The 25879-nt window shown below is 39.7% G+C and overlaps 1 protein-coding gene across 10 annotated transcripts in view; it reads right to left on the bottom strand.

Annotated features, from left to right (window-relative positions):
- FOXJ3 (forkhead box J3) overlaps nucleotides 1-25879 on the bottom strand; it is a 158654-nt gene that overhangs the window by 114278 nt on the left and 18497 nt on the right. For 5 of the 10 annotated variants that reach the window (XM_058552087.1, XM_058552084.1, XM_058552081.1 and 2 more), the window contains exon 2: nucleotides 20618-20678. In XM_058552087.1, coding sequence (XP_058408070.1) covers nucleotides 20618-20661 — 44 coding nt within the window. In that variant the 5' untranslated portion in view covers nucleotides 20662-20678. Of the gene's footprint in view, nucleotides 1-20617; nucleotides 20681-21630; nucleotides 21880-25879 lie in introns of those variants that run through there. The other 5 variants (XR_009221800.1, XM_058552088.1, XM_058552082.1 and 2 more) reach the window with 4 other exon arrangements.

Raw genomic sequence — 25879 nt, forward strand, 5'->3', positions numbered from 1 at the left:
TTCAAGTTTTCAACGGTATCAAAAAGGGAGGAAATGGGTAGAGATATTGTAGGCTCCCTAAATGGAGGTAAGAGGAAGACATCAAGGAAAATAAAATGACTAAGAATAATGAGGGTAATGATGTTGTGACCTAGATATTCCTGAATCCTCCCACTCCACTCCTGGCACTTGGCATTTCATCTTAAGACTTGGCAGCATGTGAAAAATTGAGCAACTGAGAACTCAAAAGAAATTCTTGTAATTACCACAGCAGTATTTCTGATCACATGCATCTCAGGGGGTCTATACATATCCATTTTTTTAATACATATATATTTTATATAACATATAACTCCTATTACAGCATCTCAGCACCCAAGGCAACCAGAAGCAAGGTCTATGCCAAAGACCACTAAATGCCACCTAATATGTTTTTACCTTCCTCCTTAGGAATACAACCCCAATTTTGTTCTGGATGGCACTGCACCTTTTGCCCTTCCTGTGTCTGGAATGTGAACACAATAGCTGTTGCTCCAGGCATTATCTTGGATCATAAGGTGATCTCTGAGAATGGAAGCCACACACTGAGGATATGGGAGCAGAGAGAAGGAATCTGGATCCCTGATTTTTTGTGAAGCAATTGTGAAACTGCCATCCTAGCCCTGAACTGCCTATCTTCCAGACTTTCTATGTGTTTAACTACTATAAGATCTCTACCAGCAGGTGAATGCAATTCCTAACAAACATGGAATCTGGGACATGGAAGTGGGGTGATAAAATAGAACCTAAAATGAGACACTCTTTTTGTTTGTTTGTTTGTTTTTTGCTGGGAAAGATTTGCCCTGAGCTAACATCTGCTGCCAATCTCCCTCTTTTTTTTTCCTCCCCAAAGCCCCAGTACATAGTGGTACATCCTAGTTGTAAGTCCTTCCAGTTCTTCTATGTGAGCTGCTGCCACAGCATGGCTACTGACAGACAAGTGGTGTGGTTCCATGCTCCAGAACCGAACCTGGGACGCCGAAGTGGAGCACGCCAAACTTAAACCACTAGGCCATCAGGGCTGGCTCAAGACACTTTCTTAAAGAAGGAGTTGATAAGGCAAACATTAAGAACTCTGATACTGCAGGTTGGAAAGCTGGACACTTATTAAAGAGTGACAAAGGATTTGGTAAAACCGTCATCTGTAGAAGTTGGAAAGCAAACCATATGCCAACTGAGGTTACAGCAAGGAAAGAAATATAGAAAAAAATCAGAATGTTGGCATGTGTTGGCTCCTTCTTGCCACTTAAAGTCCTAAGAGAGAAATAAACTACCATTAGAGTTGCAAGCAGAGATGGAGAAATTGCAGATATGCTACGGGAGGTACTCCCTGCCTATGGCCTGCAATTCAAGCTAAGAGTCATATGATTTAAGCCTTGCGAGGCTGGAAAAACACCAACTGCTTCTGAAGTAGCAAACTGAAGTAAATGAGTAGTAGCCGCAAAACTGCAGCCTTAGCAGGAGAGAAGACGGATGCCTTGCCAGACAAAAGCAATGTTGTAAGGGTGTTGTCCTTCCACCCAAGGCTACTGTTTTAAATGGCCTCACCAGAGCCATCATTCCCTCAGGAGCCAAAACAGGTCAATAAACTTGGATGGGGGAAAATATATTCTTTATTTTCACTAACTTATAACTGAAATTGAGCATTTTCTTTAATTCTAAAAGTAGACAACAAATCATAGTAGCTTTAACAATACCTGCAACTTTGCCACCAACAAAAATCACAAATATATTCATATCATGTGACAAATGCTGCAGAATCTCAAATTTTTATTCAAACTCCTCAACCATTCAAAGTTATGATAGTGTCTTAGACTTGCCACTAGATCTTTTATTTAATGTGTTAATTTAAAGGCACATATATTACTAGGTTACAAAGTTAATATTTTGCTAACCGTATTTCAATATAATTAATTGACTTTCTTTGTAATCCTAAGTATTTTATGAATTTTGAGACATTATTCTGAGAAGAGTCCACAGGTTTCATCAGACTGTTGAAGGGATTCCATGGCACCAAACAAGGTTAGAAATCTCTGGGGAAGGCAGAGCACAAAGGGGAGAGTTTTCACATTTAAACATACTGTCTGGGCAGGTTCTTTAGCTCAAAGCAATAAAAAGTCTAGAAACTAGGGGCTGGCCCGGTGGCGCAGCAGTTAAGTGCTCGCGCTCCACTTCAGCGGCCCGGGGTTCACAGGTTCAGATCCCAGGCGCGCCCGGATGCACCACTTGTCAAGACTGTGGCGACATCCCACGTAAAGTGGAGGAAGATGGGCATGGATGTTAGCCCAAGGCCAATCTTCCTCAGCAAAAAAGAGGAGGACTGGCCTTAGCCAGATCTTAGCTCAGGGCTGATCTTCCTCACAAAAAAAAAAAAAAAAAGTCTAGAAACTAAGTTTCTTGGTCTTTTGTTTGTTTTGTTTTTTTTGTTTTTTGCTGAGGAAGATTTGCCCTGAGCTAACATCTGTGCCAGTCTTCCTCTATTTTGTATGTGGGTCGCTGCCACAGCATGGTCACCAACAACTGGTGTAGGTTTGCACCTGGGAACTGAACCCGGACCGCCGAAGCAGAGCACGCCAAACTTAACCAATAGGCCACAGGGCCGGCCCCAAAACTAAGTTTTTTAAGATAACTGTATGTGGGGGTAGGAAACAGAAAGAGTCTAGACTGCAAAAGCCTCTTAAGCTTTCAAAATAATACTCAAGCTCATTAATAAGAAGTGAGCTGTAAAAGCTGTGCATTTCCCAGAAAGGGCATCTTCACCAATATCCATCTCAGACGCGGCCACGGAGGATACTGGACAAGGTAAGACCTCTCAGAGGGCATAGGGGACAATGGAGACCCCACTAAAGAGCAGAACCAAGAACGTTATTACACTGCCAGGGAGTCTCTGCCACTCCTACCCAGGAAGACATTATACTCAATATGGACTAGTGACTATTGAGTGTGTCCCATTATCCCCTTTTCTGAATAACAGCTTGTATTGCTATTATCCTATTCCTTCTCCACTCCTATATACTAGGTATGTAGAGTACAGATTACTCATCTTTGGTTTACAGGTCTTTGAACCACAAGAAGCCACTCTGGAATCTGATGAAACGGACTGTACCCAGAGAGCTTGGATTTTCAGCTAGATATAATAACTGGATGAAACTCTGGGTTGTCTCCCTTGGGAAAAGGATGAGTGAGTTCCATATATAAGAAAAAGAGTAGATGTGGATATTTGAGTACCCAAAGGAGCAGAGCAAGGCAGAAACCTAAAAAGAAATAAAATCTACTACAGATTGACTTTACATTTTATAACTATGTAACATATTTTTTTTTTTTTTTTTTTTTTTTTTTTTTTTGTGAGGAGATCAGCCCTGAGCTAACATCCGCCAATCCTCCTCTTTTTTTGCTGAGGAAGACGGCCCTGGGCTAACATCGGTGCCCATCTTCCTCCACTTTATATATGGGACGCCGCCACAGCATGGCTTACCAAGCAGTACCTCGGTGCGCGCCCGGGATCCGAACCAGCGAACCCCGGGCCGCCGCAGCGGAGCGCGCGCACCTAACCGCTTGCGCCACCGGGCCGGCCCCTATGTAACATATTTTTAAATTTATAAATGAATAATTTAAGCTATTTCCAAGCAAAAGTAGCTGGTGTTTTTTTTTTTTTTCAAAATTAGTTATCATATACCAGCAAAATCAAAGTTTCTATTTTTAGTTCAATTTCAGCAAAATAACACAGTCAATGTCCTACATTTAAAAAGATATGGCTTGGTGATTAGGAACACAGGCTCTGGACTAAGACTGCCTGGATTGGAATCCAAGCTCTTCCACTTTTAGCTATGTGACCTTAAACAAGTAAATTAACCTCTTTATGCCTCAGTTTCCTCATTTGTAAGATGAGGATAAAAACAGTACCCATCTCAAAGAACTGTTGTGAGGATTAAATGAGTTAATACATACAAAGCACTAAGAGTAGTTTCTAATACATAGTAAATAAGCACTCAATAAATGTTAGCTATTAATATTTTTATCAAATTCACACTCTTCAGAATTTCCTAAATTTTAAGTGATTGCCATTCTTACTCAGTGGTTTTAGACTTAACATGCCCTAAATCACACAATAATCATTTAGCAAACTCAATGGAAATAAGCCCCTCATGAGTTCAATTATTTATTCTAAAGAAGTGACTCAGAAGGGATTGTTTTAAAATTTTGTTGTAGATTGCATATGAGAATTGAGAACATTTTTTCCCATAGAAATAAGACCATATGATGATGATTCCTGAAACAGCCAACAAAATCCTATTTATTCTCTAAAGGAGTTCTAAGTCCACAGTTCTAAGAATGTAAAAGCCCCAGGTGGATATCTTGTAGCAGAGAGACAAAGGTGTAACAAGGAAAAGAAAGAAATAACATTTTCCCATTTTCCTGGTGCAGGACTAGCTTGCTCCTGACAAAACTTCAATATAGTTTGTATCTACCATACTTCTCACTACCTTCTATACCTTGGATCTCCCATCTCACATTGCCCTAAGCCCCCAATGTTGGAGTTATAAACTCCAAAATTAATTACTTGCTCTTCTCCTCCCATAAAAACGCCCATTTTTTCAAAGTACTTGATGTCTGCTCCACTTAAGGGGAAAGCGTACAGCATCAACCTAATCTCCACTAAGGTATGAACAACTGAGCCTTTTCATGTGTGTGAGGAAGATTAGCCCTGAGCTAACATCTGCCAATCCTCCTCTTTTTGCTCAGGAAAATTGGCCCTGGACTAACATCCACGCCCATCTTCCTCTACTTTACATGAGACGCCGCCACAGCATGGCTTGACAAGCAGTGCATGTGGGCGCACCTGGAATCTGAACCTGCAAACCCCGGGCCGCTGAAGTGGAGTGTGAGCACTTAACCACTGTGCCACCGGGCCGGCCCCTAACTGAGCCTTTAAACTTCCTACGAGCAATGACCTTTTTTAAAAGATAAACTGAAAAAATCCTCATTGGTTTCAAGTGAAAATACAGGTGGAGGAACCATAATTTAGGATATAGAATCTAATACACAAATAGTAGAAGGTAATTCTTCAAAACTCGAGGCAACTTTTCTTTCACCCCTAAAATTCCAAGTATATTCACAATACCGCTTATGCAAAAATTCGGAGGATTTAGTGAGACAACTGCCATTTGTACACACAGTTGTGATTGCAGAGCTATTTACCATAAAATCAGAGATGAAAAAGAACCTAATTGGGTCATTTTTAAAAGTCCTAGTATTACTTATTTTGCAGATCAACAATATTCTTTAAGATCTCCAAGTCAAGAAAAGTTCACAACTTATTTCATCTGTTCTAAGGTATGTAATTCATTGTGGTTTTTAAAAAAAGTTTAAAAAAAAAAAGTTTAACAGGCTAATCTCTATCTCCCTTGCTATGGAAGAAAATTTTTTTAAATTCTATCTTGGAAAATGAGAAATGGTCAGTTCTCTTCATAACAACGCTTCATATACTTTATAATATTAACACCATTTGGGTTCCTTTTTTTTTTTTGGTGAGGAGATCAGCCCTGTTCTAACATCTGCCAATCCTCCTCCTCCTTTTTTTTTTTTTTTTTGCTGAGGAAGACTGGCCCTGAGCTAACATCCGTGCCCATCTTCCTCCACTCTACATGGGACGCTGCCACAGCATGGCTTGCCAAGCAGTGCGTCGGTGCGCGCCCAGGATCCAAACCGGCAAACCCTGGGCCGCCACAGCAGAGCACACGCACTTAACTGCTTACGCCACCGGGCCCGCCCCTGGGTTTCTTCCTTAAGTTTAAAGTTCAGAACTTCTCCAACAGGATCTGATTTAAGAACCATTATAGGGCTGGCCCCGTGGCTTGGCGGTTAGGTGCGCGCTCCGCTACTGGCAGCCTGGGTTCAGATCCTGGGTGCGCACCTATGCACTGCTTCTCCGGCCAAGCTGAGACTGCGTCCCACATACAGCAACTAGAAGGATGTGCAACTATGACATACAACTATCTACTGGGGCTTTGGGGAAAAAGAGGAGGAGGACTGGCAATAGATGTTAGCTCAGAGCCGGTCTTCCTCAGCAAAAACAGGAGGATTACCACAGATGTTAGCTCAGGGCTGATGCTCCTCACTAAAAAAAAAAAAGAACCATTATATAGTCATTGCTCTTCTCTAGATTCTCTCCAAATTACTCCACAAATATATAATCTTAGATTCATAAAACCATATTCTAAATTCATACAAGCCAACTCACAGTTAGAACTCCATTTGGGGTACAAACTTACAGATCATATGGTCAAAAGCTATTTTTATGCTATATGTGTAATTCTCATCTTAATATTTTACACTATAATTTAGAGAGTAAAAATAACTATTTTTGGACATTAACCACTGACCTACATTCTGTCATTAAGTAAATACTGTATTTTGCAATTAAATCTCACTCTACCTACTGGAATCTCTGCCTCTGAGTAGCTGGAAAGACTGATGAATACTAGTCTCTTTGACACAAGAAGACTTAAAGCCATCTTTGCAGCTGTTATTTAAAAACCCAGACAGAATCTGCTATTAATACTTTTTATACTTTGTTTAAAACAAATTATATATATAAGTATAATAAAATTCTTCTGAGTAACATGTGTCCACTGGTTCATTTGTCTCATTAAAGTGTTTATCCTGACCCGTTTACAACCATACTGCTTCAACTCACCATACAACATTTACTGGATATCCTACATCAGTTTTATCTCCACACATTCTGCCTCCCTGGCTTTACACCAATAATATGGCATCAGTACCAGCAGAGAGCTAACACTGTGAAAGGTGATCCTGTCTTATCTTTTAGTGTTAATATGATGTGCAGAAAATGCTAGAGAAACAGCTTAAGCTGCTACATATGATGTCTATGGTTCACTGGTCCTCAAAGTGTGGTCAAGAGAGCCTTTCAGGGGATCCGAAGGGTCAAAACAATTTTCATAGTAAGATGTTATCTGACTTTTTCACTCTCATCCTCTCATAAGTGTATAGTGGAGCTTTTCGGATGCTATGTGATGAATGATATCACAACAGATTGAATGCAGAGTCAGAGATGAGAATCCAAATGTCTTCTATTAAGCCGGATATTTTAAAAATTTGCAAAAATGGAAGGCAATGCCAATCTTCTCACTCATTTTTTTTGTTTTGGAAAATAGTTATTTTTCATAACACATGTTATCTATGTTAACATATAGTGGGTTTATTGTTATTTCTATGTAAATTAATAAATATTTTAATTTTTTCTTAGTTTTAATTCCTAATACAATAAATTTTGATGATATAGTTCACATGAATGCTCTTTGAATACTAAATAATTTTTGAGACTAAAAAGTTTAAGAACCATGTAATAATAAGTCAATCATCTCAAAGACTGAAGATCACCACTGTTTCTAACATAATATATAATGTAACAGAAATACTAAGGGCTTTGAAGTCACTCAAAAGGGCTTGAATTCTTACTCTTCCACTTATTAACTGCATCCTTGGACAAGTCAAACAAACTTCTAAGCCTCACAGAACTACTCTGAGGAATAAATGACAAAATATATATGGAACACCCTACTACACGGTTAATGCTTGGCACATAGTAGGCATTCAACAAATGACAACTATTAGAAACCCTTTAAAAAAAAAGACATGCTTGCTTATTTTCTGCTTTGCCAATATAGTCTCCATAGTGTACAGCATACAACAAATATAGTTGAATTCACTTCTACATTGTGGATCTTAAAAAATATTTGGCATCATATAAGTTTCCCTGGCCATGACAAGTAGTTAACATCAGGCTTTTCATGAGATGCATAGAACCTGAAAAGGCCAAAAATCAATCTCTAAATTACTTGTAAGTCTTCTTACATAGGCAATCTGACATACAGCTTTTTAACAATACGGAATATAGAGGCTGGCCTGGTGGCACAGTGGTTAAGTTCGCATGCTCCGCTGCAGCTGTCTGGAGTTCACAGGTTTGGATCCCGGGCATGGACCGATGCACCACTTGTCAAGCCAGGCTGTGGCAGCGTCCCATATAAAGTAGAGGTAGATGGGCACGGGTGTTGGCCCAGGGCCAATCTCCCTCAGAAAAAAGAGGAGGATTGGCCTCAGATCTTAGCTCAGGGCTGATCCTCCTCACCAAAAAAAAAAAAAAAAAAAAAAAAAAACCAATATGCAATATCTACAATATGTATAGATTACTTGAGTTGGAGCTGTTCTCAGATTATCACAAATGCATTCTAATATCTACTTTTAGATTCCTAGCAACTAGACATCCTTCTAGTTGCTGTATGTGGGACGCGGCCTCAGCATGGCCAGACAAGCGGTGCGTCGGTGCGCGTCCGGGATCCGAACCCCAGGCCGCCAGCAGCGGAGCGCGCTCACTTAACTGCTAAGCCACGGGGCCGGCCCTCAAATGATTTTCGATAAAGATGCCGAGACAAGTTAGTGGGGAAGGGAAAGGAAAAACTTTTCAAAAAACGATGCTGAAACAACTGGCTATCAGTCTGGGGGAAAAGTTAACAATGACCCTTACTTCACGTCATAAACAAAAACTTGAAAAATGAATCACAGAACTGAACATAAAAGCCAAAATTATAAAACTTCTAGAAGAAATCATAAAAGAAAATCTTTGTAACATTTGGTTAGACAAATATTTCTTAGATATGACATCAAAAATCCCAATTTTTAAAAATGGGCAAAAGATTTGAACAGATACTTCAACAAAGAAGATATGTGATGGGGGACCAGCCCGGTGGCATAGCGGTTAAGTCCACACGCTCTGCTTCGGCAGCCCAGGGCTCGCAGGTTCAGATCCCAGGCGCAGACCTACACACCGCTTATCAAGCCATCCGTGGCAGGGGTTCCACATATAAAGTGGAGGAAGATGGGCACGGATGTTAGCTCAGAGCCAATCTTCCTCAGCAAAAACAGGAGGACTGTCATCGGATGTTAGCTCAGGGCTGATCTTCCTCACCAAAAAAAAAAAAGAAGATATGTGATGGCAAAGAAGCACATCAAAAGATGCTCAACATCATTAGTCATTACGGAACTGCAAATTAAAACTACACTGAGGTGTCACTATACACCTACAAGAATGGCTAAAATTAAAAAGACTGACCATACCAAGTGTTGACAAAGATATGGAGCAACTGGAACTCGCATACAAGGCTAGTGGGAATGTAAAATGGTACTACCACTTTCGAAAACAGTTTGACAGCTTCTTAAAAAGTTAAATATACACCTAGCATATGATCTTGTCATTTCACTCTTAGGTATTTATCCAAAATAAACCATATGTCCACACAAAGACATATACACAAATGTTCACAGCATTTTTATTTTTAATAGCCAAAACTAAAAACAATCCAAACATCCATCAACAGGTAAATGAATACACAAATTGTTGTACATATACCCAATGGAACAAAAAGGAATGAACTATTGATGCATGCAGTGACAGAGATAAATCTCAAAATAATTATGCAGAATGAAAGAAGCCAGACACGAAAAAAGAATAAAGACTGGATGAGTCCATTTCTACAAAACTCTCGAAAATGCAAACAAAAGTACAGGGACAGAAAAGCAGATCAATTGATACCTTGCAGAGAGAGGGACAAGAGGGAAGAATCACACAGCGACACTAGGAAACTTTTGTGAGCGATGGATATGTTGTGATAATGAGTTTATGGGTGTATATATGTGTCAAACTTACAGAATTGTACTACGTCAATTATATCTCAATAGATGTTTTTAAAAAAAGAAAAACATATGTGTGATTTGGAGTAGGTAAGGATTTCTCAGCTAAGAAATAAAAAGAAAAAACCATAAAAGAAAAAATTGGTAAACTGGATGTTATCAAAGTTTAAAATTTTTGCTCTAACAAAAAATTTGCATCCAGAATATTTAACAAACCCTTACAATGCAATAACAAGAAGACAAACTACCCAGTTTAAAAATGTGCAAAAGATTTGAACGAAGATATACAAGTGGCCAATAAGCATATGAAAAGATGTTCAACATCATTAGTCATCAGGTAAACGCAAATTAAAATCACAATGAGACAGGGGCCAGCCCCATGGCCTAGTGGTTAAGCACTCCACTTCAGCGGCCTGGGTTTGGTTTCCAGGCATGGACCTATACCACTCTCAGCAGCCATGCTGTGGCGGGGACCCACATACAAAATAGAGGAAAACTGGCACAGATGTTAGCTCAGGGTGAATCGTCTTCAAGCAAAAAAAAGAGGAAGACTGGCAACAGATGTTAGCTCAGGGCGAATCTTCCTCAGGCGGAAAAAAAAAAATCACAATGAGATACCACTTCATACCCACTGGAAGGTCTAAAATCAATTTGAAAAGCAGTAATAATCTACCTTCATGATTTTAGTTTAAGCCCCATTGGTTTCTTCTTGATATCAATAACAAAAATAAATATATTTGTGCTGTAAGGTAAAGCATGAATGATTATTCCCATTTTATGGCTTCCAATTCAGTGCTCCTTCTCATTATACTACATGGGCTTCTCTTCTTGGTTTTCTATTTCTTGAATTATCTATAGACCTACCTGCAATATATTAAGAAACACTATCTTTTTCTCAGCCTCTATTTACTTAAGTAGTTTCATTTTTCCATAACCTCCATGAATTGTACTTTTTTACATAGCTAATATATCACTTTGTGAGTTCTAAAAATGCGTGGGAGGTGAGGAGGAAGCGTGTTAATTGTGAGGAAAGTGTTCCTTTGCTTTTAATCTCCATTCAGTACCATAACCTTCGACGAAGACCTGTCCATAGCACCTATTCCTCAGGCTCTCAAGTAAGTACTAGTATGGGGCAGAATAATTGTTTATTTTCCTTTTCTTTTGTTGCTTCTGTGAGAATCTTGAACGCTATGTAAGCACATAACAGGTATTCAATAGGTATCTGTCAAACTGAATAGAACTGAAGCAGCAGTCCAATTTCAAATCTACAATTCTAAGGATACCCTGTTCTGATATGAAGGTGCAACTTAAGTCTCCTATTCACTACCCACGTCACTATAAGGAAAGGGTTTTGTTTTTGTTTTGTGAGGAAGATCAGCCCTGAGCTAACATCCATGCTAATCCTCCTCTTTTTTTTGCTGAGGAAGACCGGCTCTGAGCTAACATCGATTGCCGATCCTCCTCCTTTTTTCCCCCAAAACCCCAGTAGATAGTTGTATGTCATAGTTGCACATCCTTCTAGTTGCTGTACACGGGATGCGGCCTCAGCATGGCCGGAGAAGCAGTGCGTCGGTGCGCGCCCGGGATCCGAACCCGGGTCGCCAGTAGCGGAGCGCGCGCACTTAACCCCTAAGCCACTGGGCCGGCCCAAGGAAAGGGTTTGAATCCTAAAAGTATCCTCTCTTGAAATCCTAATCCTTCTCACCCAACACTGGACACATGCTGCTTTTAATCAGACACTTTCTACACTGTTTTGCCTAGTTCACCATGCCCTTTCTCAGAGTTGTCTCCATCCCTAGGGCCCTGAAAGTCATATCTATACCATGTCTGTATCAGTATTACAACAACCAATTAAAGGATGTGAACCAGGATGTGATACCTGACCTACACTGTTCACCTGAATTTTCTTCCTTAGGAATTTAGAATTAGGCCTGAAACAGTTTGGGCTGGGCTCCTAAATGAAGAAGCTATGAACTTGAGAGGTATGGGATGGCCATGTGCCAGAAAGGTAAAGAGAGTTGGTTTGTAGAAATGAAGAAATAAACTACAGGGGCCGGCGCTGTGGCCTAGCGGTTAAGTTTGGCACACTCTGCTTCAGCAGCCCAGGTTCAGTTCCTGGGCACAGGCCCGCACCACTTGTCGGTGGCCATGCTGTGGCAGCGACGCACATACAAAAAAAGAGAAAGACTGGCACAGGTGTTAGCTCAGGGCAAATCTTCCTCAAGCAAAAAAAAAAGGAAGACTCGCAACAGATGTTAGCTCAGGGCGAATCTTCCCCAGAAAAAAAAAAAGGAAACAAATTACATTCAGAGAAAAGCAACGAGAAGACAGTATACTGCCTATGTTCCTAAGAACCTAAGTTCTATTTCTGCAGGAGATTCAGCTATCTCTGGGTTCTGTGAAATCCTCCAATAATTCTGCAAATAACTTCCTTTTCTTTTTTTTCTGATATATCCAGTGCTGGTTTCCTTTACCTGCAACCAAGCAAAGCTTGACTAAAATAAGCTTACTTGGGCCGGCCCCGTGGCTTAGTGGTTAAGTGTGCGCGCTCCGCTGCTGGTGACCCAGGTTCGGATCCCGGGCGCGCACCAACGCACCGCTTCTCTGGCCATGCTGAGGCCGCGTCCCATGTACAGCAACTAGAAGGATGTGCAGCTATGACGTACAACTATCTACTGGGGCTTTGGGGGAAAAATAAATAAAATAAAATTATAAAAAAAAAAATAAAATAAAATAAAATAAGCTTACTAAATCAAATCATATAATATCTTTTTTTTTTTTGTGAGGAAGATCAGCCCTGAGCTAACATCCGTGCTAATTCTCCTCTTTTTGCTGAGGAAGACCGGCTCTGAGCTAACATCTATTGCCAATACTCCTCCTTTTTTTTTTTCCCCAAAGCCGCAGTAGATAGTTGTATGTCATAGTTGCACATCCTTCTAGTTGCTGTATGTGGGACACGGCCTCAGCATGGCCGAAAAAGCAGTGCGTTGGTGCGCGCCCAGGATCCGAACCCAGGCCCCCAGTAGCGGAGCGCGCACACTTAACCGCTACGCCACAGGGCCGGCCCCTAATATCTTATTTTTTTATTTTTCAGTACTATTATTTTATACTATGTGCACTGTTGGTAGGCACAGATTTTACATTTAACTCCTCTTTTACTTTGCCAGGATATTCAGTGATTATTTTTATTCCCTATTACCTCTAATATTACTTCCCCCTACGTATATGAATTCAGGACAACTCAAATTTCTCCACCACCTCCCCATAAAAAAACTGCTGCTGGGGCTGGCCAGGTAGCATAGCGGTTAAGTTCATGCGCTCTGCTTTGGTGGCCCGGGGTTCGCGGGCTCAGATCCTAGGTGCAGACCTACGGACCGCTCATCAAGCCATGCTGTGGCGGTATTCCACAAACAAAAAAACAGAGGAAAACTGCGACAGATGTTAGCTCAGAGCCAAGCTTCCTTAGCAAAAAGAGGAGGATTGGCAACAGATGTTACCTCAGGGCCAATCTTCCTCACAAAAAACAAAACAAAAGAAAAAACAAAAAACAAAACTGCTGCCTTTCATAACAAGTTTTTTTTCTTTCAATTGCACACAATGTATTTCAAAATCAGATAACTAGTTTTCTATCACTTTCTTCCAGTCTCCAGCATTGATATCTCCCTCTTGCACTTATTTTTTTTATAGTATCCTCAATTAAGTGGAATATTTCTTGGCATCCTTCATTTAAGAAAAAAGCCTCAAATTATAATAAATACTGACAGAAAGAGGCAAAATTTAGTGATTAAGAGCAAGGGCACTGGAGCAAGACCTATGTATGAATCCCAGCTCTGTCCCTTACTCCCCTCATGTCCTTGAATTGCTTAACTTTATCTCAGTTTCCTCATTTGTGAAATGAGGATAATAATGGTACCAACCTCATAAAGTTGTTGAGGAAACTTAACTAACACACTTTAAAAATGCTTAAATAATGTCTGGGCTAGTAGTAAGAACACTATAAATGCTAACTATCAAAGTCAATATTTAATCACAAAAGTAACTTATACAATATGTCCTTAAGTCAATAAATAGTCAATGATACTCTTCAATACCTGATGTTCAAAAACGGAAGCCCTAGGGCATTAGGTCATCTTAGATCAAAGATTAAACTACATTTAGGATGATCTAGACCAGCAGTGTCCAACAGAACTTTCTGCAACAATGGAAATGTTTGAGTGCTATCCAATATGACAGCCCCCAGCCATCAGTAGCCATGGCTACTGAGCACTTAAAATGTGACTAGTGTGACTGAAGAACTAATTTTTTTTATTTTACTTATTTTTAATTAATTTAAATAGCCACATGAGGCTAGTGTTACCATAACAGACAGTAAAGCTTTAGAACAAGACAAAAAAGTTCAAAGTACATCTTAGAAAAAGTTTCTGTAATGGTCAAAATTAAGAGGGTTTCTCATTACTCTTCATTTAATTGGAACATGCCATATCTAAACATGCAAATTAACAGATTTTATCAATTCCAAAAAAAGCCTGATAAAGATGAAAATAATGATAAGCTATGGTACGATAAAGCAAAGGCTATTTCTGCCACTGTGTGGGACAGACCTAAAAGCATAAAATTATATTAATTATAATAAACATATAATATTAAATGTCAGCAACATCCTTAGCCTGAAGACCAGTTGCAAACCTGAACACTATTGGTAGATACTCCAGAATCTAAGAATCTAAGGTAAAGGGGAAAAAGAAAGAAGAAAGAGAAATCCTCTTCTACCTCATGTTCTTGAGCTGACAGTAAAGGATACAAATCTGTCCTCTTTTGTCATAAAAATGATGATCCCTTTTGCTTCCTACTATTGGAAAAGAGAAAAGAGGAAAAAGTATACCAGATGCTTTATATGTATATTTCATCCCATAAATTCTATGAGATCAGTGAGGTAAGCAATAACAGCCCTATTAGAGTAAAATTAGGAAAAGTGAAGTAACTTACCCAAGGTCACATGGGGTAATACATGGCAGAGATTTGAACCTTGTGTCTATCTGATTATAAGACTATATACCAGAGCTGCCTTATCAATACCAAGCCTGCTACTAGAAACACGGCAGCAAGAAGCCTTCAAATAAATCTAGCCTTCTCTGGTCATTCTAAATAGCAGGGTCATCGGGCCGGCCCCGTGGCTTAGCGGTTAAGTGCGCGCGCTCCGCTGCTGGCGGCCCGGGTTCGGATCCCGGGCGCGCACCGACGCACCGCTTCTCCGGCCATGCTGAGGCCGTGTCCCACATAGAGCAACTAGAAGGATGTGCAGCTATGACATACAACTATCTACTGGGGCTTTGGGGGGGGGGGGGCGGGGAATAAATAAATAAAATCTTTAAAAAAAATAAATAGCAGGGTCATCAAGAAGAGGGAATGAGGAAACAGATGAACATGAAATTCATCTGAGAAACTAACACATGAGCTTCTCTGGTGCTAAAATATCCCAATGTGTTCCCTAGCACATCCTAAACAGACAAACTGGATCAATGATAAAAGGCATCTTTAAGGGAGAGGACTAACAAAAAGGAAAAAACGAGTGCGAAAAAGGAGTAAAAATAGAAAACTTATTAGGTAGAAACTAATGAATATTACCAGAAACTACTTACAGTGCTACTGATAACCCAGTGTCCCGGGCTGCATACATGTGTGAACAATAAAATTAATCCTCTAACAAATGTTAGACAATTCAGAAATGTAGGAAGGGCCCCATTTAACAAGTCCAAAGAAATACTAAATTTTACTGTGCTTTGATCAAACTAAATTATAAAAATAGTCTACTGCTACAATATGTGAAAGAAGTATATGTGTTTACCTGTCTACATAAAGCAAATGTTCAAAGAAAGTTTTTCCCTTTTCAGTAAGCTTTGCTATTACTGAATCTGTACTTGGAAATAAAACACAGGTACACCTCAGGATTCAAATCCATCTTATGCAAACTCAGGAACCAAATAGATTCTGCTAAATTCTGAGGATTCTATTGTTTGACAGAAACTATATACATCGTTATCTGAGCTCTCACTCTTGCTATCCAAAACTGAGGATGCGAACAAATGTAGATGACCCAGTATTCACTATCCAGACTCTTACTATCCAAACTCAGGTCATGACTGCAGTAGATACAGACTGCAAGGAATACTTGTGAATCTTATAAAATTTTAAATATAATTTGACATGATTTACAAAATTAGGATTTTTTTTAGCAACATGCAAGTAGCCTACTAAAATCACATAAACACTGGCTGCAAAACAAATCTGAGAAAACATCTTTTTATGCCATATTTCTTAGTAGTTTGCTGGAACAAATTATTAAGTTATTGCTCCTCAGCTCCACACCCCCATCCCTTCTTCCCAATCTGCTTTAATGATGTTGGAACTGGGACTCTGCACACCACATTTCTGCTTTGCCTGCTGGTTTCCCATAAGGCTCTGCCAAGAGGGGGCACTAAAGATAGACTGTAAGCCTGGAGAAGGAAAAAGATACCTCAGCCTTCTTGTCTATTCTTTGGGCTTCATAAGAGAGTTACCCCAGCAAAGGCTTCTTCATCCCTACAGCAGCAGATCCTCCCCATAGTAATAAGTGAATCCAGTTTGCAGTGCTTTCAGCACTTGTGGAACTAGCTTCATCATACCCAACTCAAAGACACCAGCACCAACCAGCACCCTTTCCTCAGAGGTCTAGGTCTCAAACCCATGAGACTTCTCTTCTGAGCTCAGACAGTAGCAACAGCTATGTAGTGCCTTCTCTTTAGAGGTCCAAGTTTTGGTTCTACAGGGCCGTTCCTCTAAGTCTCTAGGTTTTCCCTTTGGTCCCAGCCTGAGCCCTTACGGCTGGTAGCTGTTTCCAGAAGTGTCTATCTCCATGAAACCTTAGAATTTTATTTTATCCTTTCCGTTACCTACTCAACAACTTCATATCTAGTTAATGATCCTATTAAAGTATCTCTGTTCAAATAACTGATGTGGTTTCTGCTTCCTGACAGAACCCTGACTGATAAGAATAAAACAATCTCATTATATAGAATACGATGTTGTTATAGTGACTTTTGTTAAAATGCAATTCTACCCCTACTATTCTACCCCTACTAGCAAGTAAAGAAGAACAAAGTGTCAGTTAAGACCAATTTGGTTAAAATTAAAGAGTATACTTAGCTATTGCTACAAAATCTTTTGCAATCATTCTTTTAAAGAAAATCTGGGGGGCCTTTTTCCAATTCACACATAGTATCTACTGGTGTAAAATTACATGATATGAATATATTAACAATAGTTATCTCTGTCTTTCCAAATTTTCTACATAGTAAGCGTAATTTTAAAAATAATCCTAAAACATTCAGATTAAATAAGGATCCAATACCATCTATAAAAAACAATACTTAACTTGTTTACCCTAGCTATTTAAAGAAAGAGGAGAAAGAGTTTTAATCCATTTACTAACTACCCTCTCCTACCCAACAAACTTTTAAAATATGTCACATACTTTCATTCTACCCCTCTACCTTTACTTACACATAACTGTCCACTCCCACTCTTATCTATGCCAACAAACTCCTACCTGCCTACCAACTTTCCCATTCCCAGCCACATGCCAGTTCTTCTCCACCAACTCATATGCTTCCTGTCTTGAGGCTAGCCATTTTCTAGATCTACAGGTAGTATATACAAGACATAATGGTAGTAATGTATATACAAGAGAGGTATGGCAAACAAGCAGTGTCAGTGGGTATGAGTTACTTTACAAGTTCTGGCTCTATTCCTACTTGGATAGCGCAGTTGGGGAGCCTGTTTCTGGTTGGGGGAAGACTCTACGGGAAAGCAGACTAAAATTTATTGTGGGGTTTTTTTGGTTGGTTTTTTTTTTTTTTTTTTGGTGAGGAAGACTGACCCTGAGCTAACATCTGTTGCCAATCCTCCTCTTTTTGCTTGAGGAAGATTGTCGCTGAGCTAACATCTGTGCCAGTCTTCTTCTACTTTATATATGGAACACCACCATAGCATGGTTTGATGAGCGGTGCGTAGGTGCATGCCCGGGACCCAAACCTGCGAACCCCAGGCTACCAAAGCGAAGCGTTCCAACTCAACCACTACACCACCAGGCCGGCACCTATTGTGGTTTTAAGTAATCCAGTTTCTCTCTCCCTCACCAAAAAATAGTCGTTCTTTCCTCTCCTCCTTATATCAACCCAATGCTGGCTTCCAATTAGAAAAATCAATGACAATGATCTTCTATCCATAAATCTGAGAATGAGAATTGTCTGCTTCACAGATGAACCATACAGAATAGTACAGAAATGAAAGATACATACAAGGATACCAAATATCTCAACTCATGCCATAGAGCTTCTCACTTTATTAATTAATGCTAAATTTATAGCTATATCCAAAAAAATTTTGATTCCAGAATACTGTGCACAGAATTATAACAGAGTGAGTAAATTATAAAATAACTCATGGTATCTCTTCTCTTTCATCATCCCTTCCAATTCTATAATTCTATCAGCAAAAAGTTAAGTATCTATTATTCCTAACCCAATGTCTTATACAAGCTTAACCTAAACATAAATATTCAAATAAAGAGATTTAAAAGCTCAGTCAATGACTTTAAAATATGATTGTTTCAGCATATCCCACAACTAAAATACCTTTAAGGAAGTCTAATCTGTGGAATATCAAAGTATGCAAAATGTCCTAACATGACCATATCCAAAGTTTTAAATATTCAAAAAAGAGTAAAATGACTCCTCCCTCCCTTCATAGTAAGCAGAAATCACTGTTAAGTAAAATTAGTTCTATAACAGCTTTGGAGATTAAAGACGACAGTCTTTTTTAAAAAGTTCCTTTCAGGGCCGGCCCCGTGGCTTAGCGGTTAAGTGCGCGCACTCCGCTGCTGGCGGCCCGGGTTCGGATCCCGGGCGCGCACCGACGCACTGCTTCTCTGGCCATGCTGAGGCTGCGTCCCACATACAGCAACTAGAAGGATGTGCAACTGTGACATACAACTATCTACTGGGGCTTTGGGGGAAAAATAAATAAATAAATAAAATTATATTAAAAAAATGTTAAAAGGTCCTTTCAGAGCTATAGAGATGTCCCTTGTTTGGTGGGGCAAGGGGAGAAAGGACACATGGACTCCAGCAAAGTAGAAAAACACTCTCTCCATCTATATCCATCTCTTCCAGGTGCATTCTCAGGAAAAGAAATGCCATAATGGCACAGAGTAAAGCTTTTCTACTGAGGAAAAAGAACAGCCAGCCTCGGCCTGCTGAAAATTCAAGTATATAAAAACTAAAAATGCAACTTCATTTTTCTTTTGTGGCATTCTAAACAACCAGAATTTCTTGCAAGCCTAAGGATTCCTTAACTTCACATTCATGGCTCTCAACAATTTTGTATCCCTCCTTTCTCTCCTTCTGCCCTCCAAAGCTGGGCAATTCCAACTCTCTTCATCACTTACTCTGTTCCGGCCACACTGATCATGTCATTGTTGCTCCAACATACAAGGCAAGTCTCCTGTCTTGGCACTTCCTGGAGTCCCTCTACCTGGAATGCTCATCTTCCACATACCCAACATATGGCTCATTCCATCACTCTTTCAGGTCTTCACTCAAATGTCACCTTTTCAGTAAAGCTTTCCCTGGCTACTCTATCTAAAATAGCACACACTCCTATACTTCCTATTCCTCTTCTCTATTTTATTTTTCACCTTAGCCCTTATCACTGTCACTGTCAGTATCTAACAGATACTTCTCACTTATCTTGTTTATTAATTGTTCCTTCACCAGAATGTAAGCTCCATGATTATAGGATTTTTATCTGTTATGTACAACACTGTAGCCCCAGCATTTAGAATAGTGTCTGACAACACATTAGGTGCTCAATATGCTGAATGAATAAATGATACAGCTAGCTGCAACACCACATGTAACTGTGTAGGCGCTACCATCAACACTTCATATTCTAGTCTGAAAGACTTCAATTAACAGATTAGATTTAGGTTATTTTTTTCAAACTGTGCTCTAGGAACTGCAGCAATCCCTTAGGGGCAACTGTGGAGTAGAACATAGAAGCCTAAGCAAGCAGAAAAGTCCCACATTTATGTGTTTTATTCATTGGCTTTCACATAAGATTTAATTTGTAGAAAAGATTTAGCAACATCAAAAAAATCTAAAATCACTGGGTTATATATAACAACTTAGTTCCTACGTTTTACATTTTACTTATTCACTGGAAATGAGGATAATCTAGGTATCATGTTTACATCATCCTTCAGAAAGAGGTTAAAATTAGCACCTAGTCTTATTTAATAATCTGCTACAGAGGCAATCAAAATTTACTATGTATTTTCTAATTAAAACAAGTAGAGAGCAGATTAGTTTGAAAAAAGGGAATGACAAAAAAGCGTACAATTATGTTATTTCATGTACAATATATAAGTTCACTAAGTGGAGATTAAGAAAAGAGCCAAATCCCCTTACCACAACATCTCTGTAAACAAAACTATCTCCCAACCCCACCAAATAGCACTCTTTGACAAAACAAACTACAATACAGTCATGCGCTGCATAATGACATTCTGGTCAACGGATCACATATACAATGGCAGTCCCAAAACACTACTGCCATACAGCCTAGGTGTGTAGTAGGCTATACCATCTAGGTTTGTGTAAGTGCACTCTACGATGTTCGTACAACAATGAAATCACCTAATGATGCATTTCTCAGGACGCAGCCCCATCATTAAGCAACACATGACTGTATTTCATTCTGAACCTCACCTTGAAATACATTCTAATATGACTTGACCAGCACAATTTTTAAAATGTTACATGTTCCAAAAAAGAAAAAGAATAGCACTCACCTTAATGAAGTTACAGATGGACAAGCCTGTCCATACAAACCCATCTGGCCACAAAGAGAATCTGAAAAGTAAAAAAAGTTAGTTATCAGATGCTTCAAAGTAAATCTAACTATGAATCACGCTACAATTCTAATTAAAACACTTTGAAAACAGAAATAAAAGGCTAAAAGATTCATCATTATCTGAACACACACCCATATGAATCAAAACACTATTGAGTGATAACAATAATTACAGAGGAAGGCAGACATACCAAGAAGTATAAGACAAACACGCAAACTATAACTGTAACATCCAAAGGAGCTGAAAACTCATAAAATTTAACAAATTGTTATGTTTATGTCATAGAGAGAGTGTGTCCAAATTGTTTAGTAGAATCCTAGGGATTCCAGGGAGGTACCTAAAGGGTACCAAAAAGCTGAGCATGCAGGTTCCCATCCCCACATAATTGTCCCCCACCCCATCTACTCTTCAACCAAAGCAGTGCTATCTTCATTGGTTTTATACACTGGACTTCATTAAGACTTCATCTGAAGAACAGTTCCATTGCTTTAAAACAAAAAAAAAGCTAAGAATAGCACTAGAACAGAAGGAGCTTTCAATAAGACGTTCTAGGTTCAAATCATAGCTGTGACAATGAGACACTGAAGAATTTATATAACTTCACTGAACCTCAGTTTCTTCATCTGTAACTTGGGGATAATACCACCTATATAACTTTATTCATCACGGATACATCTGGAGGATTGCTGTTTGAATAAAATAGTCATGTGCCACATAATGGCATTTCAGTCAACAACGAACCGCATATACAACAGTGGTCCCATAAGATTAGAATCCTGCAGCCCAGGTGTGTAGCATGCTATACCATCTAGGTTTGCATAAATACACTCTATGATGTTTGCACAATGATGAAATTGCCTAATGATGCATTTCTCAGAACTTATCCCCATTATTAAGCAATGCATGACTGTAAATCAATTTACGAATGTGAAATTGTCTATTAGCACTACCTGGCACGAGGATGATCCACAAATGTCTGTCATACAGGCAACATGAATGAGAGAAGTTGGAATGGGCATAAGTGTATACATATGCATACATTGTAGGAGTGGTGGAGATGGTGAGCAACTAAAGAAAACATGTTCACTTGGAAGGGATCAGCTGCTATTCTCAGTTCTAGCCAATTGCTGCTAAACAAGAGTGCAAGCCCAGTATTGTAAGAACTTCTAATTTTTCAAGAGAAGATATCCAAAATTTTATTTGAAATCTCCTGATTCTTATTTTCTAAATACTACATGGGCCAAACAAAACATTGGATTTTGTCCCAAATTTATAACCTTTGATTTAGAGGATGACTGAATTCTCTGCAGCTAATTGTCCCTGCATGCACTGAAGAGAGACAGACACTTCTATTTCTGCCAGAATGACAGAACAGACAGCTTGATCAACATGGCTACTGAAAATAACAAACACAGGAAAAAATATTTTTAAATCTTCATAAATTAATCAATAACCCTAAAGAAAATAAGGTATGATCGAGACCAAAAACAGTGAAAGAGGAAAACTAGAGAAGTATGCAGAGTACTGAAACCAGCGTTCATTCACTGTCAGGGCATTTTGCCAAACCCTATGAATTTCAGCTTGCAATTTCAAGGCCTATTGCAGCCCAAGGTACAAGAGGCAAAGTCCAGGTGTTACCCAAGAGAAGTGCAAAGAAAACCACTCTTAACCTTGGCATTGAACACTGGTAAGGAGATGAGAGGCTGTGATAGCAGTGCAATAGTACCTCCCCTGGTATTCACAACCATAAGCTGACCTTCACCTAGATTACAGTTTAAAAAGCTTCATACCTAGAATTTTATTTAGGGTAGTCCTAGAATTACCATTCTAGGTGTCCTACACCCAACCTTTACAGAAGCAAATGCAAATCCTCTGAATCTATCTTTGATCTAGGCATGGAAGAATTCCCACAGATAAGGTTCCAAAATAAATAAATTCACAATCAAAAATCACAAAATTCAGAAGGAAACAAGCCACTCAGAATTAAGATAACAGCTGAAATATCAGTTGGCAGAATCAAAACCTCAAAGACTTCAGATATGGGAATTACTAGACACTTTACTATTTTACTTCATGGGTGATTTACCTACTCCTATATTTCAACTGCTCGTATGCAGATGAATCTCAAATCTACATCTCTAGCAGGGATCAATCTCCTGATCTCCAAACATAAATATCTAACATTCCCTCCTAGAAATCCCAAATTTATCGTGTCCAAAACTGAATTCAGGGGCCAGCCTGGTGGCGCAAGCAGTTAAGTGCGTGCGCTCCGCTGCAGCGGCCCAGGGTTCGCTGGTTCAGATCCTGGGCGCGCACCGACGCACTGCTTGTCAAGCCACGCTGTGACAGCGTCCCATATAAAGTGGAGAAAGATGGGCATGGATGTTAGCCCAGGGCCAGTCTTCCTCAGCAAAAAACAAAAAAAAACAAGAGGAAGATTGGCGGATGTTAGCTCAGGGCAGATCTTGCTCACAAACAAACTGAATTCATCATCTTTCTTTAATGTATTTCCTATCTTGATAAAAATGGCACAGTCCTTTTATCTAAGAATGGCTTTCAGGCTTCCAGTCTAACTCCTTTCTTTTCCTTTGTTAGAGCAAAACACTTCTTTCCAACTCTTTATTTCTATGAGGAATGACTTCTCTAAACACTCCTGGGCTCTTAGCCCACTCTTCATCAAAGAGGTAAGTAATCTGGTTAGTGGGCAGAGCTAACTCCAGGACTCTACAAGGCAGTGATATGGGTGTGCCTGCTCTGTTGACCCTAACAATCTAGACATGAGGTGGGCTGTCCCCTGGTCTAGACTGGGTTCTGTTGGGTGGGGACAAGAGAACGTGGAGACAGAGCCAGCCCATTGGGCTCTTAAACCTAAGCCACATTCTACAATATTCTACAATCAGCAGTTTTATCAAAAACAAAGGTAATTCCTCCAAAAGTTACCAGCATTCTACTCCTAGGCATGTGTGTACCAACGCACTGCTTGGCAAGCCATGCTGGGGTGGCGTCCACATAAAGTGGAGGAAGATGGGCATGGATCTTAGGCCAGCCTTCCTCAGCAAAAAGAGGAGGATTGGCAGATGTTAGCTCAGGGCAGATCTTCCTCACAAAAAAAAAAGAAAAAAAAACTAGTTTTAAAAATATAATATTGCATTTTTTGATCTGCTGACTCTTGTTTTGTTACTTCAGAATTCAAGAAAGGGAAAAGGCTCTTATATTTTGAATCCCCCAAACATCAACACCCTGAGGACCCCCAATTACTTACCTTTCACTACCAACTCTAGCTCCTAGACATCTTTCTAATCTGCTTTAGCCTCAATGCCTTAGTTTCAGTTTTCTCCATTTTAATCTAGATTATTGCTCCTAAATGGTGTCCTGAACCCCAGGCTGGTCAAGTGAAAGAACAAACATATACTAATCTTTTTCTCCCTATCCAGGCAAATGACCAGCAACGTGGAAATCTCACAAAAGAATGCTAAGGTTCACAGCAAGTCAGGAAAATCTCAGTGTCTTCTAAATTACAAACTCATACCCCTGGAGCAAACTAAAGTTGAACAATTATATTAACTCATTCAATTACATCCATAATTTATACAGTTAAGTTGGTGCCAACAGCACCTAGCAGCACATTCTCCAAATCCTTTGAAAACCAATATGCAAGAAAGTTTGCATAGAATGCCACAACCAGAATATGGGTAGTAAAAACCTGTCATTCACTGATGGGTACTCCAATAGAAGCTACAGTATTATAACCCATCATCAACAGAAGAACATGGAATTCCTTTTAATATAAGCAGTCTTCAAGTTTATATTAAACTGAGTTACAAACTATTCAAATTTAGGAAGCAGATGTTTAACAAACTAACAGTTGTATAATAACGCTTTATCTGGGAGCAGGAGGTGAAATGGGACTAAGTATTTTGAAAAAGCTCCCAAATAATTCTTATGAGCCCTTCACTCCTCTCTCCCACCCACACAGAAATATAATGCTTTATAGTTTACAAAGAACTTAGAACATTCAAAACTTTGAGTCAAGACCTAGACTGGAGGGCCGGCCCTGTGGCTTAGCAGTTAAGTGCGCGTGCTCCGCTACTGGCAGCTCGGGTTCAGACCCTGGGCGCGCACCAACACACCGCTTCTCCGGCCATGCTGAGGCTGCGTCCCACATACAGCAACTAGAAGGATGTACAACTATGACATATAACTATCTACTGGGGCTTTGGGAAAAAAAAAGGAGGAGGATTGGCAATAGATGTTAGCTCAGAGCTGGTCTTCCTCAGCAAGAGGAGGATTAGCACGATGTTAGCTCAGGGCCGATCTTCCTCACACACACACAAAAAAAAAAGACCTAGACTGGAATCCCAATTATGACCTTGGGTATATTGTTAACTTCTCTAAGGCTTAATTTCCTCCTCTACACAAAAGTGAAAACTCATGCCTCAGTTATTGTGACAGTAGCTCAAATGAAAGCACCAGCATAATACCAGACAAAAACAAGAATTAAAAGTTTGTCGAAAATAAATGCTACAGCACTGGAGGTCAAGAGATTATCCCTTCTTTTTTATCTCCTAACTCAGCCCTATCTTCCAAAAGACTTGAAAGTATAAGATTCACTAGCATCCAGGAAGGCATAACCTCTTTGATTCAGGTTGACTAAGCACTGCGAATTGTTATACCATTATTCACAGGTAACCATTAAAGCAGTCATGGAAATAACCTCTGTCATAATTAGCCTAAACAGGAGAAATCTGCCAGAGGAAGGCGTAAAGGGAAAAGAATCCTGCTGAGTGAGTAGCAATCAGCTGTTCATCTCAGCTCCACTGACTAAACCTGAAGGCAGTGGTGCAGCTTGAGCTACGAACTGAGATCTTGGAGTCATGTGCTCTCAGAAAGCAACTAAAATCAAATGAGAGGAGCCAGCCCGGTGGCGTGGTCATTAAGTTTGTGTGCTCTGCTTCAGCAGCCCAGGGTTCGCAGGTTCAGTTCCCAGGTGCGGACCTACACACCACTTATCAAGCCATGCTGTGGCAGGCGTCCCACATATAAAGTAGAGGAAAATGGGCACAGATGTTAGCCCAGGGCCAATCTTCCTCAGCAAAAAAAGAGGAGGATTGGCAAGGGATGTTAGCTCAGGGCTAATCTTCCTCACCAAAAAAAAAAAAAAAAAAAAAAAATCATGTGAGAATGATCAATTCACCACAG

This window comes from Diceros bicornis, chromosome 13, assembly GCF_020826845.1.
Source record: "Diceros bicornis minor isolate mBicDic1 chromosome 13, mDicBic1.mat.cur, whole genome shotgun sequence".
Lineage (NCBI taxonomy): Eukaryota > Metazoa > Chordata > Mammalia > Perissodactyla > Rhinocerotidae > Diceros > Diceros bicornis.